Source organism: Cavia porcellus, unplaced genomic scaffold (assembly GCF_034190915.1).
Source record: "Cavia porcellus strain 051 isolate PalLab524CR breed Dunkin Hartley unplaced genomic scaffold, mCavPor4.1 scaffold_19, whole genome shotgun sequence".
NCBI lineage: Eukaryota > Metazoa > Chordata > Mammalia > Rodentia > Caviidae > Cavia > Cavia porcellus.
The window spans coordinates 6,401,081-6,419,089 of NW_026947502.1; the positions used below are offsets into that span (position 1 = coordinate 6,401,081).

General features: G+C 40.5%; 1 protein-coding gene across 5 annotated transcripts in view; it reads left to right on the top strand.

Moving 5' to 3' along the window:
* Sec24a (SEC24 homolog A, COPII coat complex component) overlaps window positions 1–18,009 on the top strand; it is an 82,465-nt gene that overhangs the window by 22,052 nt on the left and 42,404 nt on the right. For 4 of the 5 annotated variants that reach the window (XM_063230664.1, XM_063230668.1, XM_063230666.1 and 1 more), the window contains exons 2-6: window positions 5,859–6,326; window positions 11,425–11,595; window positions 14,108–14,185; window positions 14,764–14,927; window positions 15,769–15,941. In XM_063230664.1, the coding sequence (XP_063086734.1) occupies window positions 5,859–6,326; window positions 11,425–11,595; window positions 14,108–14,185; window positions 14,764–14,927; window positions 15,769–15,941 (1,054 nt within the window). The remainder of the gene's footprint in view (window positions 1–5,858; window positions 6,327–11,424; window positions 11,596–14,107; window positions 14,186–14,763; window positions 14,928–15,768; window positions 15,942–18,009) is intronic. The other variant, XM_063230667.1, reaches the window with a different exon arrangement.

Genomic DNA, 18,009 nt, shown 5'->3' on the forward strand with positions numbered 1-18,009 from the left:
GGCTTGCTCTGTTCAGGCTGATTCCAAACTTGTAGGCCCAAGCCATCCCAAGGAGCTGGGAGTGCAGATACTTGTCTGGGAATATAAATTCTGTAGTTGATGTGTTAATGTTTAGTAGGTTATATATATAAGCAAATAGTCTTAGAAATCCTTAAGTGGTTAGTTTCCTAGAACATATCCCTTCCCTCTGGTCCAGGATTTTAGAGGTCAGCTAGAGTTAAGTGATTTATTTTTCTCTTTACTTATCCCATGTCATTAAAATTTAATATTATTATTTGTGGTGCTATGAATGAACCAAGGCCCATGTGTGCTGGGCAGCTGCTCTGCCACTAAGCTATAACTTCTGCCCTTGTGGGTGTTTTTACTTGTAGTCTTGTTAGTGGGTGTGAAGTGGGATCTCATGAGGGCTTTTCGCTTGATCTTTGACATCTGTGTTGTTTTCTTTTACTTACATCCTATAAACATGGTGCTGGGAATCTAACCCGTCCCCTGTGTGCTAGGTGAGTGTTACTGAGCTGCGCTTCCAACTCTTTCCTGGCTCTCTGCTTGCTTGTTTTCATGATGCTATGTACTGAGGATTGAATCCAAGGCCTGCACACTGAACTATATCCTCAGTTCTTTTTATTTTTTTCCTGAGACAAGGTCTTGCTAAGTTACTAAGTTGCTTAGACTGGACTTGAATTTGTGGTCTTCCTGCCCCAGCCTACACATGCTGGGATTACAGATGTCTCCATGATGCCAGTCTCCCTATTCATGTTCCCTTAACTGTGTGATGTACCACAGTTTGAGTCTGAATAATATGCTGTTCTTGGAAGTTTTCCCTGAATCACTTAAGTTTTAAAAATTTTTTTTTGCTATTTTGAAGGTAGTAAAATACAACAGAACATGACGGAACAAAGCCAATTTAGACAGTGTAGTGAAATTGGTACAGGACTTCAGAGCAGGTTACCAGGATAACAATAGATACTACAGTATATCTCATTATCTTCACAATAGTTGTTCTTTCAATCACGTATAGCAAAATGAAATGAAATACAGAACATTATGGAATTTATCAAAGCAGAATATTGAATAGAACAGTACCATTAATCAGAATAAAGCAAAACAGTGGTAAAAATATTTGCCTTCAAAGAGATGATAGAAGAAAATCCCCCTTGTTTGCTCTATTGCATATGGTCAACCTTCCAAGAGATGCTCAGATCTCTGGCTCCCATTTGCTAATAGGCGAGGATGTGTGTGAGATGTTTGATTCTCAGCTTGTGCACTGGTAGGCTCACTACTGCTTAGCAGCGGGGTGAGCTGGTTGCTTGGCTTCCCAGTGCTCTTAAGTTCCAACATGGCGTGGATATCAGGAGACACTGGTAGTTCTCCCCCTGGGACAACTGCAGCCTGCCACACCACAGCCATTTACCAGGGAGGCCAGCTGGTTGCTTGGCTTCCCAGTGCTCTAAGTTCCAACATGGCCTTTTTTTTTTTTTTTAAAGACAGGGTCTTGCTATGGCTGGCCTTGAATGCACTCAATAGCCTAGGCTGGCCTCAAACAAGTGGGAATTCTCCTGCCTTAGCCTTCTAAGTGCTGAGATTACAGTAGTGCATTAACATAACTGGTTAATTTCTTGCTTTCTTATAGTTTTGCCTTCTAGCCTCATCTTGTGCATTTTGCGCTCTGGAATCCATCATGATTCCTTTTATGTAGTAGATGTGGTATTTAGAAGCTAAGAGCTTAGTGCCAGAGGTGTTCATGGGCCATTAGAATCCTTCTGCTGGGTATGGGGGCACACACCTGTAATCGCCACAATTCAGGAGGCAGAAGCAGGAGAATCACTATATGTTTGAGGCTGGCCTGGGCTTCAAGGCCACTGGAACTACACAGTGAGACTCTTTCTCAAAGTAGGGGCACCCACTTTCCAGGCCCTCTGGGTTCCTTTTAGAAGAAGCTTTCTTTCTGAATAAATTCTTGTGCTCTTAACCTCCTTTGTTTGTTTGTTTCTTTTTTTTTGTCTTTTTGAGGCAGGGTCTCGCTATGCAGTTCAGGCTGGCCTTTAGCTCACTTTGTAGCCCAGGCTGGTCTCGAACTTGCAACCGTCCTCCTGCCTCAGCCTCCCGACTGCTGGGATTACAGGCGTGAGCCACTACGCCTGGCTTAACCTCCTTTGTTTCTACAATTCATTTCTTTCCTCTGTGTCACAAGCTCATGTGTAGAGCCACTCTTTGCTTTTACTTTCTCAAGTAAATTTTGTCACTTTTTCTTTTTCTTTCTTTTCTTTTCTTTTCTTTTTTTTTTTTTTTTTTTTGTCTTTTTCCTTTTTATCGGTACCGGGGATCGAACTCATGACTGCCTGCTTGCAAGGCAGGCACTTGTGCCACTGAGCTAAATCTCCAGCCCCCAATTTTGTCACTTTTAAAGAAAAAACAAACTGTGTCTGTTCAGAAGGGAGTAGGGCGCCTCATCTGTTAGAATTTCTCTCTGTCTGGTGTAACCTCCAGTGCGAGTCCTCTGCCATCTGCTTGTCTCGTGAGACCTGGTTTCCCTCTCCCTTGTCAGCTCCTCTGCATGTGTGCATCTTCCCAGTGACAGGGCTGCCATGCCACCTCCTCCCACATGCCAGAGCACAGATGCTCACCCAGCCAGTGTCACTGGACTTCATCATTCAGGAGAGAGGCAGCACTGCTTTGTAGTTGATGTCATGTGCTGAATAATTTATTTACCTTCACTTTAAGGGACTCCATCCCTGTAACAGTTGAGATCAGTCTTTTTAGTTGGTTCTAATTTGTGTTTCTTCCCAAATAGTATTTCATTGTTCCAAATAAAAGGGACACTGTACTGTAATGTTTATTCCTTTGTGTGTGTGTGTGGTAGTGGGAGTTGAACCTAGGGCTTTTATACTGAACTACCATTCCAGCCCTTCTTTTTTATTTTAAGACAGTGTCACACTAAAGTTGCTAAATTGCCCTGCTGAGTTTGAGTTTAAAATCCTGCCTCAGCCTCCTAGAGTACTGGGATTATGGGCATGTATCACCACACTTGGCTAATACTTATTCTTTGATTAGCTCAACAGTGAGCATCAACTATATAATAGACAGTTTTTAGATGGCTCAGTGTTCAGTGGAAATTACTCATGAAGCCATTTTGTATGGTAAAATATGTATGGTAAAATACTGTATGGTAAAATATGAGGTTGAGTTGTAGAGGTAACTATGCTTTTCCTCAGGTTGGTTTAAGTACAGCATGTATAATCACCTTGTTAGAGTTAGAAATATTAGATAAAAAGGCTCCTTGGCATATTCTGATATACAAATATTACTCATAGTAAAATAGTAACATCAGATGAGGACTGAAGTGTTCTAAAGGGTGAAGACTTATGTTTGATTAACATAAAGGTAGATGAATCTGTGGTCCAAGATATTGGACACTTTTTTGTGAGTTTGACATAGTCTATGTTACTATTTTTGTCTTTTTGAGACAGGGTCTCACTGTGCAGTTCAGACTGGCCTTGAACTTACTTAGTATCCCAGGCTGGCCTCGAACTCACAAGCAGTCCTTTTCCCTCAGCCTCTCAAGTGCTGGGATTATAGGCGTGTGTCTCCATGCTTAGCTAAACATAATTTTTAAACAGAAAGATTTAACTTTATAGTGAAATCTTCCTAGAAAGCAAGCAGAAGTCATATAGAATCAAGGAATTAAGGATATTTTGGAAAGACTTCCCTTCTAGATTAAAAAAAAAAAAACAAAAAAAAACACCCAGGTATTATCCAGGCTTTGTTTGGTTTCATTTTGTTTTTGTGATGCTAGGGATTGAATTTGAGGCCTTGCAGATGCTAGGTAAATGATGTACCACTGAACTGTAATCCCAGCCTTTTAGTTTTATTCTTTTTTTGTTTTGTTTTTGAGGCAAAATCTTGCTCTATAGTTCAAACTGCCTCTAAACTCACTGTGTAACCCAGGCTGGTATTGAATTTACAGCAATCCTTCTGCCTCAGCCTTCCAACTGCTGGGATTATAGGCATGTGCCACCACACCCAGCTAGTTTTATTCTGAGCCAGGTCCTCCTTAAGATGGCCAGGCTGGTATTGACTTTGCTGTCCTGCTGCCTCTGCCTCCTGAGTAGCTGTGTAGATGTGGACTACCATGCCCCGGCCTGGCTCTGTTTTATTAAAATGAAATGAAGACAGGAAGAAAATGAAATCCCAAGCAGCAGGCAGGTGCACAGACCATTTTGTAAATTGTGGTAAGGACTTTGCAGATTTGACTAGGGGTTGATATGGTTTGTGACTTGGAGGTAATAGGATGTGTAGGTAATAAATTGAAGGGTAAGGAATATGTAGAGGAGTCAGCTAGTGGCTTTCAGACTTTCATTTTTCTTTTTCAATCCTCTTTGAGACTTTGACTCTAATCTAAAATAAATACTTAAAAATGTGTCCCAGTGTGTATATTCATTTATGTCTATATTTACAACTGAAATTACACAGTATTTGCCCTTATTGTGTGTACTTTACAGATAGTTTACGCTCTTAAGTGCTAGCTCCAATTTCATGAATAAAAAGATAGTTTGTCACTCATTTTCACTGTGCTGTTCAGACTGGCTTTGAACTCATTGTGTAGCCGGGGTTAGCCTCAAAGTCACAGCAATCCTCCTATCTGCACCTCCCAAGTGCTAGATTTCACGTGTGTGCCACCGTGCTTAGCTACAGTGGCTTTTTGAGTTACACATCACATACGTGTTATTTTAGCAAACCAAAAATAAAGACAAATTGTACATTTCAGTGATTTTTTTTTTGTTTTCATTTATGTTGCTGGATCAGACTCAGAACTTCACATGTATTAGGCACACACTCTACCACTGAACTCTACCTGCAGTCCAAATTCAGTGAGTTTTAGTTTATTTAGGCTTTTGTAATTGTCATGATCATTTTCACAACACTTTCAGCCATCCCCACTAGCTGTTAGCAGTCACTTCACTTTCTGTCTCTAAACCCTGCAACCATGCATCTACTTTTGTGTGTTAATTTTCCTGTTGTGGACTTTTAAAAAAATTTTTATTATTATTTTTTTTTTTTTGTCTTTTTCCTTTTTTATTGGTACCAGGGATCGAACTCACGACTGCCTGCTTTCAAGGCAGGCGCTTATGCCGCTGAGCTAAATCCCCAGCCCCGACTTTTTTTTTTTATAAGTTAGACAATATAGGTTTTTGTATGTCACTTAGATCAGTTAACATATAGTAATATTTTAAGGATTCATCCATGTTGTGATATGTCATCAGTACTTTTTTTCCCCTGAGAAGTCAACGCAGGGCCTTTGCACTGAGTTATATCCCAGCCCTTTTTATTTTATTTTTAAATTTGGAGACAAGTTCTTATTATGTTGCTAAATTGCCCAGGCTAGGGTTGCATTTGCAGTCCTCCTGCCTCAGACTCCCAGAGTGCTGGGATTTATGGGCATGTGCCACCTTACCTGGCTTTGTGTATCTTTGTTTGATTGATTGATTTTGAGACAGGGACTTGCTAAGACATTCAGGTTGGCTTTGAACTCATTATGTATCTCAGGCTGGCCTAGAACTTGCTGTGATTCTGCTGCCTCAGCCTCCCAACTGCTGGGATTACAGTCATGTGCCACCATGCCCAGCTATGTTACTTATATTAAAACTGGGCTACTTATATTTAAATTGGGTAAGAGTACCATATGTTTTACTTTATTTAAATTTTGGTGGTTTTTTGTGTCTGGGGATTGGATTTAGAGCCTCATGCATGCTAGGCAAGTACTCTACCTCTGAGTTGCATCTATCTCCAGTGCCTACTGTAGTTTTTAAAGTATTGCTATATTCATTTGCAAGACTCATTTTCTCTTCTCTTGTGGGAAGGTCCTGTCCACAGTGCAATGATGTCTTCACAAGTGGTGGTGAACCAAGGATATAATTCCCAGCTTCCAGGATCCTACCCTCCTCTGACACCAGCAAAGACTTTGAATCCAGGCTCTGGACATTATTACTCTGGTGGGTCTCAGGGACCTGGGCAGACTCTTCACAGACCACCTGTGGCTGCTAATCCGGCAGTGCCCTCACTCCATAGTGGTCCTGTTCCCCGAATGCCGGCTCCTGCCTCTCAGAGTCCAGCTGCTACACCAAGGCCTTCTGGTGGTTTTCTCCCTGGGGCCAGTCCGCTGCCACCTGTGACTTGGCAGCATAGCTATCCGTCCATGGGATCACAGGTGAACCATTACCCTCCAGCACCATCCCAGCCGCCTGTACCTGGGAGTACAAATCTATCAACAAATCACCAGTATGTTTCTTCTGGAGACCCTTTGCTTCAAAACAGCTATGGAAAATCAGGTAATGTTCTTACTGGAGTGTTTAAAATACAGAATGTGACAAAGAAACATTTGCTTGTTGATGTGTTTATATACTGATAGTATAAAACCACATGGAAAATTGTTGATTTTTAAAAATTTTTTTGAACCAAGGTCTCACTATGTCATGTAGGCTGGCCTTATACTCACTGTGTAGTCTAGGCTAGCCTCATACTCATGAAAATTCCCTTGACTCAGCCTCCTGAGTGCTGGGATTATATTATAGGTATGTGCTACCATGCTTGGCTGGAAATTGTTGATTTTAAAAATAATCATTAGTGTTTAATTATTTCTCACATCTTTGAGTTAACTAAAAAACTGAAATTGATGAGTTGTTTCTGGTTCCTTTCTTTCCTTTGAAGGTATCTTTTTTCTCTCTTTTTTGAGGTAGAATCTTACTATGGTGTCCAGGCTAATGTTGAACTCCTGGGTTCAAAACCCAGCTTTACCCTTGTGTGTGTGAATATGTGTGCAGCTGCCATAGCACTGTTTGATGAAAGGATTCTTCTGTCATTGGTACCTTTGCTGAAAGTTGGTTGGTTGAGCCTGGTGTAGTGTTGGATGGCTGTAATGCCAGCAGTTGGGAGACTGAGGCAAGAGGTTCACTGTGACTTGGAGGCCAGCTTGGGCTACATATGAGTTCAAGTCCTGAACTACAGAGTGAGACCCTGTCTCAGGAGGAAAAAAAAAAAAAAAAAAAGAAAGGAAAAGAAAAAGCCTAAATCAGATAATCGTAAAGTGTTATTTCTGGATTTATAATTTTATTTAATTGATCTCTAGGTCTATTTTTATGTCAGTACCCAGTAAATACCTTTTTAAAGAAGAAGTTTTACTTGAGTAACCTTTTTTTGGAGGGGTGTGCAGTGCTGGGATCAAACCTAAGTCTTTACACATGCTAAGAGAGCTTTCTGCCACTGAGGTTCGTCTCCAGTGCCCCCAAACACACTGACTGCTATAGCTTTGAATTAAAAAAGCAGGACTTCTGTTGATTTTGCTTTGAGCATAGTTTTGGATCTTCTACCTCCTTTGCATTTCTGTAAGAATTTTAGAATCAGCTTGTAAAGTTTTAAAGAAAATGATAGCTGGAGTCTTAATAGGTGTTATAGTGAATCTGTTTATCAGTTTTGGAGTAAAAGATTCATAGTCTTGTATTGGGTTTGTCATTTTATTTCTTTTAAAACTCAGTGATTGGTCCTCTCTGGTTCAAAAGAAGGTTCATTTAACCATTTTGCTTTTCCTTTATGATTGTTAAAATTGACAAAGTCCTTCACACTTGTCTGCACTTGACTGCTGGTGTGGTGGTGCACACCTGCAGTCCCAGCCCTAGGGAGGTGAGGCAGTTGAGGCTATCCTAGCCTACATTGTAAGTTCCGGGCCAGCCTGAACTACATAGGTAGATGCTGTCTCAACTCCTCTGGCCCCCACTAAAAAGTAATGTTACTTTGGAAAGACATTTAAAATTGCATTTTGGGATCTGCAGGTTCATTCTGCTGAGCAGACATTTTTAAGGAAACCAACTAGTAACAACTTCCCTAGTGAAATTGTTAGCATTATGTTAACATAAGTAGTTACCTTTTTGTGTACTGGGGGTGGTGGGAGAGCATTAGGAATTAAACTCAGGGTCTTTGCAATGATCTACATCCCTAGTCTATTCTTATATTTTATTTTGAGATGGGGGTCTTGCCAAATTGTTAAATTGCCTAGGCTGGGCTCGAATTTGCTGTCTCAGACTTCCAGAGTGCTGGTATTACAGGTGTGTACCACTGTGCCCTACTAATAGTTACCCTTTCTATCCATTTATTTATCTGTATGTGGCATATGCCCCATCAAGGTTACTGTGTGTTAAGTGCTAAAATTATTCTTCTAAGCCTTTGAATAGCTATTGGGCCTAGTAGACACATTGTGAAGATTAAGGCTTCTTCTGGAAAATTAGTTTCTTTATAGAAACCTTTTTTTGGGGTAAGAGGAGACAGTGGGGCTTTATGGGAGATTGAACCTAGACCTCATACTTCCTAAAAATATGTTCTACCCACCGGACTATAAACCCCAAGTCCTATGGAGGAATCTTCTGACCTAATTGCTAAGCCCAAATCTTTTGGGTTGCTTTTACTTTGATTCATTTGACACCACATGTGAGCGTCAATCACTTGAAATTAATGCATATTCATTTTAATAATAGTTATAGGTAACATTCATTGAATATTTATTATTTTATAACATTTTACCAAATTATTATATGCATTATCTAACTTAACCTTCATAGTAATCTCTTTTTTTTTTGTCTTTTTCCTTTTTATCAGTACCGGGGATCGAACCCATGACTTGCGCTTGCAAGGCAGGCGCTTATGCTGCTGAGCTAAATCCCCAACCCCCACAGTAATCTCTTTTACGGATAAGAAATACAAAGTTTGAATAATTTGCCCAAAACCGTAAGAAAATAGTTCTTGAAAATATGTTGTGTAAAAACTATTTCAGCCAGTCTTCCATCTGTTTGGGACATTGAATCAGGAGGATGGTTTTAGTCCAAGGACTTCATGGGATTCCTGGGAAACAGTGAGACCCTGTCTGAGAAGAAAAAAGGAAGAAAGAGAAAAAAAGCAAGCCAGCTATTTAAGAGTAGATGTGGGTTCTCTTAAAAGGGCACATGATCAGTAATCTGCATGTCCTTTGCCCTTCGTGGAAACCCTCAGGTGTGTGGAGGACTTTGACTATAGGTATAGTGAGACGTAAGGAAGTGCTGACCTTTGGGAACTTTTTGTATAAAGGAAAGAGAAAGAAAGTTATGTAAGCCATTAAAATGAACCTGAAATAAATGGGTGACTCTCCTTTTTCCTAAGGCTTCTAGAAAAAAAGAACTTCACTTTTAAACTTTTTTCAACTCATAGTTGATAATAAGTACCAGGTAGTTGGATGTCAAAAAATGTACATAGGGCCAGGGATTTAGCACAGTGGCATAAGCGCTTACCTGGCCATCTGCACAATCATGAGTTCAATCCCCGGTATCCCCCCCCGAAAAAAAACCCCACAAAAACAACAACAACAGCAACAAAAACATGTATATAGGTTTTACTGATTTTCTTTGTTTCTTTTGACCTTACATAGCAGGATCTTGCTATGTAGCCCAGGCTGGCGTAGAGTTTGTGGCAATCCTCTTTTCTCAGCCTCCTAAGTGCTGGGATTGGAGGCATTTGCCAACGCTTCTGGCTGTACCAAGTTTGTAGTCTTAAAACTTTCTGAATTTTTTTTCCTAATAGAGCACCTTTCAGCATCCTTAAGAGATCTGAGGTTGATACTGAAATTCTTTTTTTTTTTTGGTACCGGGGCGGGGGGGGGGGTGTCGAACTCACAACCGTGCACTTGCAGGGCAGGTGCTTGTACTGCTGAACTAAATCCCTAGCCCCTGAAATTCTAATAATTTATAAGTAGTAATTCTAAACTTAATTCTTTCCTAACATGCCCAAGACCCAGGGTTCAATCTCCACCAGTCTTCCTGCTGCCCCCCAAAAATCATTTGAATAAAATAAGTGTCTGTTTTATGAAATGCAGCATATTCTGGATTCAAGAATATTCTTGTAAATCTGTGTGGGTCTCTGTAAGGTTCGTTGTATTTTGTTAAATGTTAAGTTGTTACATCTTGGTGGCCAGCTATGTCATGCACTCCTGTTCATGCTGAGTTGGAATGTACCTTGCCGCTTTGTCCCTTTGGCTTCTGTGTACTGCAGTAGATATGATGGGTGCTTCTTTGATAAGTTTGTTACCAGGTAGTAATCTGTGTCTTTAGTTTTGCCAACAAAACACTGCTTAGTCTCATTAGGAGCTTTAAGATCCATTAATAAGTGTGTCACCTTTGCTGTGACAAACTACCTTAGTGGAGCAGCTTAGAGGCAGGCAGTCTTCACTTTGCCCACAGTTTCAGTACACATTCTGAGTGTGGGTGTGGGCGAGGCAGGATCATCCTGGTGGAAGGGCTTGGTGGAGGAAAGCTGCTCAACTTGTGGCAGGCAGGAAGTGCATAAAGGGGAAGAGCTAGAAGGGGATGGCCAGTACCAGCTAGACCTTGCATGGCACTTCCTGTAACTAGAGCCTACCTCCTTTATTGTTAGTAAAATTTATTGCTGTTATCAGGTATAAAGTCCCTTCCTTCCTTCCTTCCTTCCTTCCTTCCTTCCTTCCTTCCTTCCTTCCTTCCTTCCTCCTGAGACTGGGTGTCACTCTAATTTAGGTTGGCCCTAAACTTACTAGGTGCTCAGGCTGGCCTGAACTCATGACAATATTCTAGTGTCTTCCTCCTGAGTGCTGGGATTGCAGGCATGCACTACCACGCTGGGCTATATAAAGTTCATATATAAATTTTGGATCACTTTCTCCTCATTCCTTCTCTCCTTCCTTCCATTTTATACAATGTCTCAGTGGCTGTAGTTCGCCTCCACTTATATCCTCCTGCCTCAGCTTCCCATTTAGAGACATGCCACTGCCTTTGGGTAATTTCCTGAATTTCAACCGTAGGGAATGTTCTTAATATAATACTTATTGTACAAGGCAAACTAGTTTCAGAATGTAGTATTTAATTAGAAAAAAAGACTCAAGTATGGTTGTAGATGCCTATAGTCTATGCCTGTAATCCCAGCCTGGCAATTTAGTGAGACTCCATATTAAAACACACACACACACACACACACACACACACACACACACATTTTTTTTAAATGTATAATAGTGTGTTAACGGTGTGTGTGTGTGTGTGTGTGTGTGTGTTTGTGTGTGTGGTGCTGAGGATTGAACCCAGGGCCTCAAGCCTGCTAGGCAGTTGCTTTACCCCTGAACCACACCCCTCTAGAAGTGATTTGGTGCTAATTTATGCTGCTTTAATGATTGAGGATGAGCATGGTGGAAAGTTGGAAATGTGTAAAGTATGCATATAAAGTCATACATTTAGGAAGTTAAAATAGTTCTACCAATTTATAAACTAATAGATTATAATAAAATGTCAGTTTAGCAGTCCTTCAGCTTTGGTAAAGTCTGTTTAGGGACTTACTGTCTGGAGTTCTCAAGTGATATGTGAAAAACCACTGTTCCCATAGGTTCTGCCCCTCCCATACGGAATCCACCTCTGCCTACCACCTTCCAACCAGGAGCTCCTCCCGGGCCTCCTCCAACTGGGGGCCCACCTCTGGTAAGGGCCCTCATGCCCCAGAAAGCATCACTCAGAGCTGTACCCCAGCCTTCGTTCAATTCAGCTGTCAACCAAGAAGGTAAACTAACCATAAAATGCAGGTAGTTGAGGACAGAAAGATGAATATTACTTGAATTTTGTACATTAGAATTATATTTGTCCAGGAAATCTAGTTTTGTTTAGGGGTGGGAGTCGAATTTAAACTTTAAAAAAATATCTGAGGACTTAATTGCCTTATTTTGGGTTCTAGCATTTGGGAGCTACTACTTTTAGGTCTTTTTTTTTTTTTTCCTTTTTCTCTGTGCTGGGGGATTGAACACATAGTTTTGTGCATGCAGGGACCTCTTGATTGTACTCCCATCCCCTCTTAGCCATTTCTGTTACTGTGTAACAGTTTTTTTTTTTTTTTAAACATTGGCCTTTTGGGTGTGAGGGCAAGAGAGTTTGTTTTTCTGGACATAATGTTACAAACAGACTTTTGGAGGTTTTTTTGGGGGAGGGAGAGAACAGGGTCTTGCTATGCAGTTCAGGCTGGTCTTGAGGTCACTGTGTAGTTTAGCCTGGCTTCAAACTTGTGGCAATCCTCTTGTGTCAGCCTCCTGAGTGCTGGGATTACAGGTGTACACCACCACACCTGGCAGGAATAGGCTTTTTAAATAGTTGTGCTTTCATCTCCAATTAATATTAAAAATACTAATATTTATCAGAATAAGTAGAGTCAAATATGTAAGAATTTTAAAGTTTTATGTAAGTAAAACTTTTTAACATGTGCTGGAATGTAACTTTGAAGTATTAGTTTCAATGAAGTGATTTGTGAAGTAAGAAATTTGATCTTAGTAGTATAACCATTGTAGCAAGACGTGGAAATAGGAAAACAGAAAAGCTGGGTAACAACTTGCCCATATATGAGTCTCAAATATGGTTAATATTATTATTTTGTGATTTCTTTTCATTACTTATTTCAGTGTTAAGAGTAGGGAAAGTGTAGTATCAATAATGAGTGTGGTAACAGTATGGCAAGGGATTGTCTCACTGGGTGCCACACTATAACTTCAAAAATAAATCTGTAATAATTTAACTTTTTACCCAATAAGAATCCATACACTTGCTGTTTGCTGTTTGTTTCTACTGAAAGTTTACTACAGTTGTCTATATAATTCTGAAGTTATTCTCAAAAGCGGGAAAGAAGTTACTGAATTTACTGAAATTATTGGTTATACTTGTCTGTCAGAATCGGCACCTTTGTTCAGGTGCTGAGGCAGTGATGATCCTTGATGATAGTTCTCAGTGCTACAAACAGCCTGGCGTGGCACGTGTGCTGCAGGTGCGCCACCACTGTGCTCAAGATCGATGCTGTCTCCTGAGTTATTTTCATCTGTTTATGAATTAGAGATCACCACAGCAGAACTTGTAAATAAAGTTTACCCTCAAAAGCAGATCTTTGGTCCTATGCAGTTTGACAGAAGACAAACTAAGATTTTCTTTGATTTGTTTTGTTCTGTACTGGTGATGGAGAGGGCCTTTGCATTGAGTTATGTGAGGTCCTCCACCTCTGCCTCCCCCAGGTGGATTTTACTTACATTTTTGAGACAGAGTCTCCCTAAGTTACCCAGGCTGCACTCAAACTTGGGATCCTCCTCCTTCAGCCCCCCCAGAACGCTAGGCTTAAGACTTGCACACCATGCCTACCAAGCATTTACGGTTTTTATGGCTTGGTAATGCATTATGTGTGAGTATCACAAATTCTTTATGCTGTCATCCACTGAGGGACACTTAGGGGAACTCCATGTTTTGGCTCCCATGTGTATTTCTATAGTAAACATACTGCTTTTGGTGTCTGTACTTTTCAGTTTTAGATGAACTTCCATACTCTTCCGTAATTACTGTACTAACCTTCATTTCTTTTTTTTTTTTTTGTCTTTTTCGTTTTTATCGGTACGAGGGATCGAACTCACAACTACCTGCTTGCAAGGCAGGTGCTTATGCCGCTGAGCTAAATCTCCAGCCCCCTAACCTTCATTTCTACTGCTGGTGTGGAAGAGTTCTCCTTTCTTCACTTCCTTGCCAGAGTTTGTTTTTTTTTTTTTTTTTTTTTTTCTTTTTGATAATAACCATTCACACTGGAGTGAGATGCCAGCTCATTTTGATTTTGATTTGCATTTTCCTGATGATTAGTATAGTGAGCATTTTTCATGTATTTATTGACCATTTGTATATCTTCTTTTAATAAATGTCTATATCATTTGCCTATCAATATTTGACTTTTTTTTTTTTTTATATTCTAATGCTGGGGATGGGACGTATGGCCTTGCACATACTAAGCAAGTGCTGTGCCACCAAGCTACATCCCCAGCCCAACATTTGACTTTTTTTTTTATTGGTACCGGGGATCGAACTCATGACTGCCTGCTTGCAAGACAGGTGCTTATGCCACTAAGCTAAATCCCTAGCCCCTAACATTTGACATTTTTGATAGGCTATGGTTTAAACTATTTATTTGAAAATTATCTAGAATTTTAGAAATTAATTTATCTCTCAGAGGAATTATACTGATCACTCTAATGTGTCTTATTAATTAACTTCCTTTTTAGGTATTACATCAAATACCAATAGTGGATCTCTGATGGCACATAGTAATTATGATGAAATTGAAGGAGGTGGCTTCTTGGGTGAGATACTATGAAAGCTTTATTTGTCTTTTTTCTGATTATAGAAGTAATATGTGCTCATTGTAGAAAACTAAGAAAACCTCATGTCATGTAGCCATACCTCCTGATAAACAATTTTGATTTCCTTACATTTAGAGTTATTCATTATATTTTTCTCCTGTCAATCCTGAGATTCTGACTATATAGACTATTTTCATCAGATTTATTTAAATTTTCATCTTTAAAGTTGTTTTAAATTAAAATTTAGACAAAATTAGTCCATGATAGGGGGCCAAAAAGATTGCTCAGTCAGTGATAGTGCACTTGTCTACCATTACAGTCTACCATTCAGTCTTCCCAGAAAGGTACTACATAATATGAAAATAAATGAGCCATACCAAAGTTATTTTTGTATACTTATGGTCACGTCTCCATTAACTAAATTTTAATCATCACTATTTGTTACTGGTGTTTGTCTTTATTTTTTAACATTGGTAATTGGCAGTATTAAATTAATCCTGAAAAGTTTAATGGATCTATGTGTTAATTTAAAGTATTCTGGAGTATAAAATAGAACTCAAAAGTTACCTTGTTTCTAGCAACACCACAGCTTGCTACTAAGAATCCCCAAATCAGCCGAAGTGTTGGGTATACATATCCCTCCTTACCACCTGGCTATCAGAACGTACCACCACCCAGCAGTGCAACTGGAATGCCACCTTCTTCCTTGAATTACCCAAGTGGCCCCCAGGCCTTTCCTCAGGTAAATTTTTTGTTTCAGTGTGTTTTCTACTTTTTGGTTAAAACTATATACATACAAAGAAATCTTTAGGATGGTATATTGGGCTAGGCATGGTGGTGTATGCCTGTAATCCCAGCCCTTGGAAGGCTGAGGCAGGAGGATTGCCATGAGTTTAAGGCTAGCTGGCCTCTCTTATATAGTGAGGACTATATAGCAAGATCCTGTCTCAAAAACAAAAAAATTAAAAAAAGGTATATTGAAAATTTTAGTAGCCCATTTAAAAAAACTTCATTTCTTCAGAACTAAAAGATTGCTCAGCATCTTTATTGCTTTTCTTGTTGCTGAGACAAAATACCTGACACTCAAAGTTAAGGGGCAAAAGGTTTCCTGTAATTCACAGTTTATGTAGGTTTCAGTTCATAGTCAGTGGTGTGGCAGAAGGGCATCGTCACAGAGGAGAAATAGTTTATGGCAGGCAGAAGGCAGTCGGACAGCAAGCAGTGAAGTAGTGACAGGAGCCCTCTCTCTCCCCCTTACGTTTTATCCAGATTACAGGCTCTTAGGACAGGTAGTGTTCAACACCCAATGTGGACATTCCCATTATGCACACCCAGAACTGTGCCAAACCAGTCAGTGGACTGAGTTAGTAATCACACACCCTTAACCCAGCATCACACGCTCCAGACCCAGCCACCTCTGAAAAGCCCCACCTGTGACTGCATGAGGCTTTACAGGGACATCTAGGCATAAGCCATAACAACCAGGAGATCTAGGTTATACTGTCGTGATTAAGAAGGACATGAACCAAGTACCTACACACTTAGAAAGGTTACTTACTTTAAAATTATCAATGTGTCTTTAGGCTCCATTAGGTGCTAATCATTTAACTGCAAGCATGGGTGGATTAAGTCTGCATCCAGAGGGCTTACGTGTCGTCAATCTTCTTCAAGAAAGAAAGATGCTTCCCTCAACACCTTTACAGCCTCCAGTTCCAAATTTGCATGAAGACATCCAGAAACTCAACTGTAACCCAGAGTAAGGCTTCAGATGTTGTTTCTTATGAAATGTGATGTTGTGCATATTCTACCTTCTAGTGTTTTTATTTTGGTTTGGTTTTTGTTTGTTTCAGGTGTTACAAATAGGCCATACAAGTAGGTTAATACATGAAAAAAATTTCTGAATACAGAAGATAGAACTCTTACTTACATACCTGAGGTTAGATCTAAATTAACTTCATTTTGTTGTTTTTTGAAACAGAGATTCTTTATGTAGTGTAAGTTGGCCTTGAACTCACTTACATAGCCCAGGCTGGCCTCCCACTCTTGGCAGTCCTCCCAAGTACTGGGATTGCAGGAATGGGGCATTATGAATGGCAATTTGTTCTAAATTAAGGAACAGGGTTATAACAGCTGAATTGATTATTGCTCTTATTAGCTTTAATAAGATTGTAATATTCATTAGCATTATAATATCTATATTCCAAAGTACAAAGATTGGATTCTATATAATATTCTTATTTGTTCTCACTTTAAATACATTTTAGTACAAGCATAATTAGAACTTTTTTCCTAAATATTTGCCATAAGTTTAAATGTATGAAGACTGATAAATTGAAATTTTTTTTTTTTTTTTTTGGTCTTTTTCATTTTTATCGGTACCAGGGATTGAACTCACGACCTCCTGCTTGCAAAGCAGGTGCTTATGCCACTGAGCTAAATCCCCAGCCCGATAAATTGAATTTTGTTACTCTCTTAAGAAATTATTTTTTGTTTATTATTTTGAAATAGTATGTTTAGAACCCTTAGCCAAACTGAAATTTTATATAATAAATGTAGGCTGGGCCCTGTAGCACACACCTGTAGCTCTGGCTGTTTAGGAGGCAGAGGTAGGGGGATCACTTGAGCCCAGGAATTTGAGACCAGCCTAGGTAATACCATCTCAAACAAAACAACATGATAATAAACCTTGCATTTGCAAGTTTTTGTCATCATCAAGTAATACTACTATAATCTAGATTTATATGACTAAAAACAAGTCATTAAATAGTCTAGAGACTAGTGTGTTCAAACCAAGAAGAGATTGTATTTTAAATGAATAATACAAGGTAGCCATCTACTCTATTTTTAAGAAGGAATTAGATTTAGGAGGCAGAGCTAAGATAGCAGATAGATAACAGCCAGCTGCAGTGGCTCCATGAGATAGTCAACTTAGAACATAATGCAATATGGAGAGCCCTGAACAGAGGGAGAGGAATTCCCTCGTCCCAAGAAGAAACTAAGGTGAGAAAAACGAATCAAACATACACTCCTGGCTGTCTGGGCCACGGGGCAGCCCTGAGCGCCTCCAGGCTGCCGGTAAAACATACCAGGACGGGCCATCCCCGTGCGCTCCAGCCACTGCCTGCAACTCTGCTGCCAGGGGCTCAACAGAGGCTGGGGGAGTGAAACGACTCGCCACCCACAGGTTCCCCTGCCCCTGCCACCATTGCCGCCTCCCTGGATCCAGCGGCCTCCAGGAGGGAGTGAGGAAGAGGCCACGTTGCGGCCCTGCAGGCTTGGGACCGCATTGCTGGAATGCATTGCCACCTTCGCACTCACCGCTCATGCGAGGACCTGAGCCCACAGCATCCAGCCCTGAACAGGCCGCCACCCGTGGAGTGCCCAGGCCGCCACTCCTGGAGTGCGCTGAAGTCCCCAGGCAGGCAAGTGTGTCTTCGCTACTCCCAGGCCCATGAGACTGAAGCCCCATAGAGCTGCCGCTGCAAATTGACCCTAGAGAAGCTGCTTCTGAAAACACCTCTTCAGACAATAATCAAAAATATAGAACCAGAACTTTCCAGTTTCCTGCTGTGATCGACCAGCTTTGGGAATTGGGCCTGCCTGCCTACACTCTGAACTCTGGACTGGGCTGCCTGGGGTGAGTGTCCTCACACCATCCCAAGCCCCTGGGAGGGAGTTTAAAGATATCTCAGGTAACAGCAATTTGGGGAGGACAGCAAAACCCTAGTCAGCACACTTCAGAAAGACCCTAAGCAACATGGAGAGGGCCAGAGACACCCCCCCAGACATACCTGTCTGAAAGAAACCAGAAACATGACAAGAGA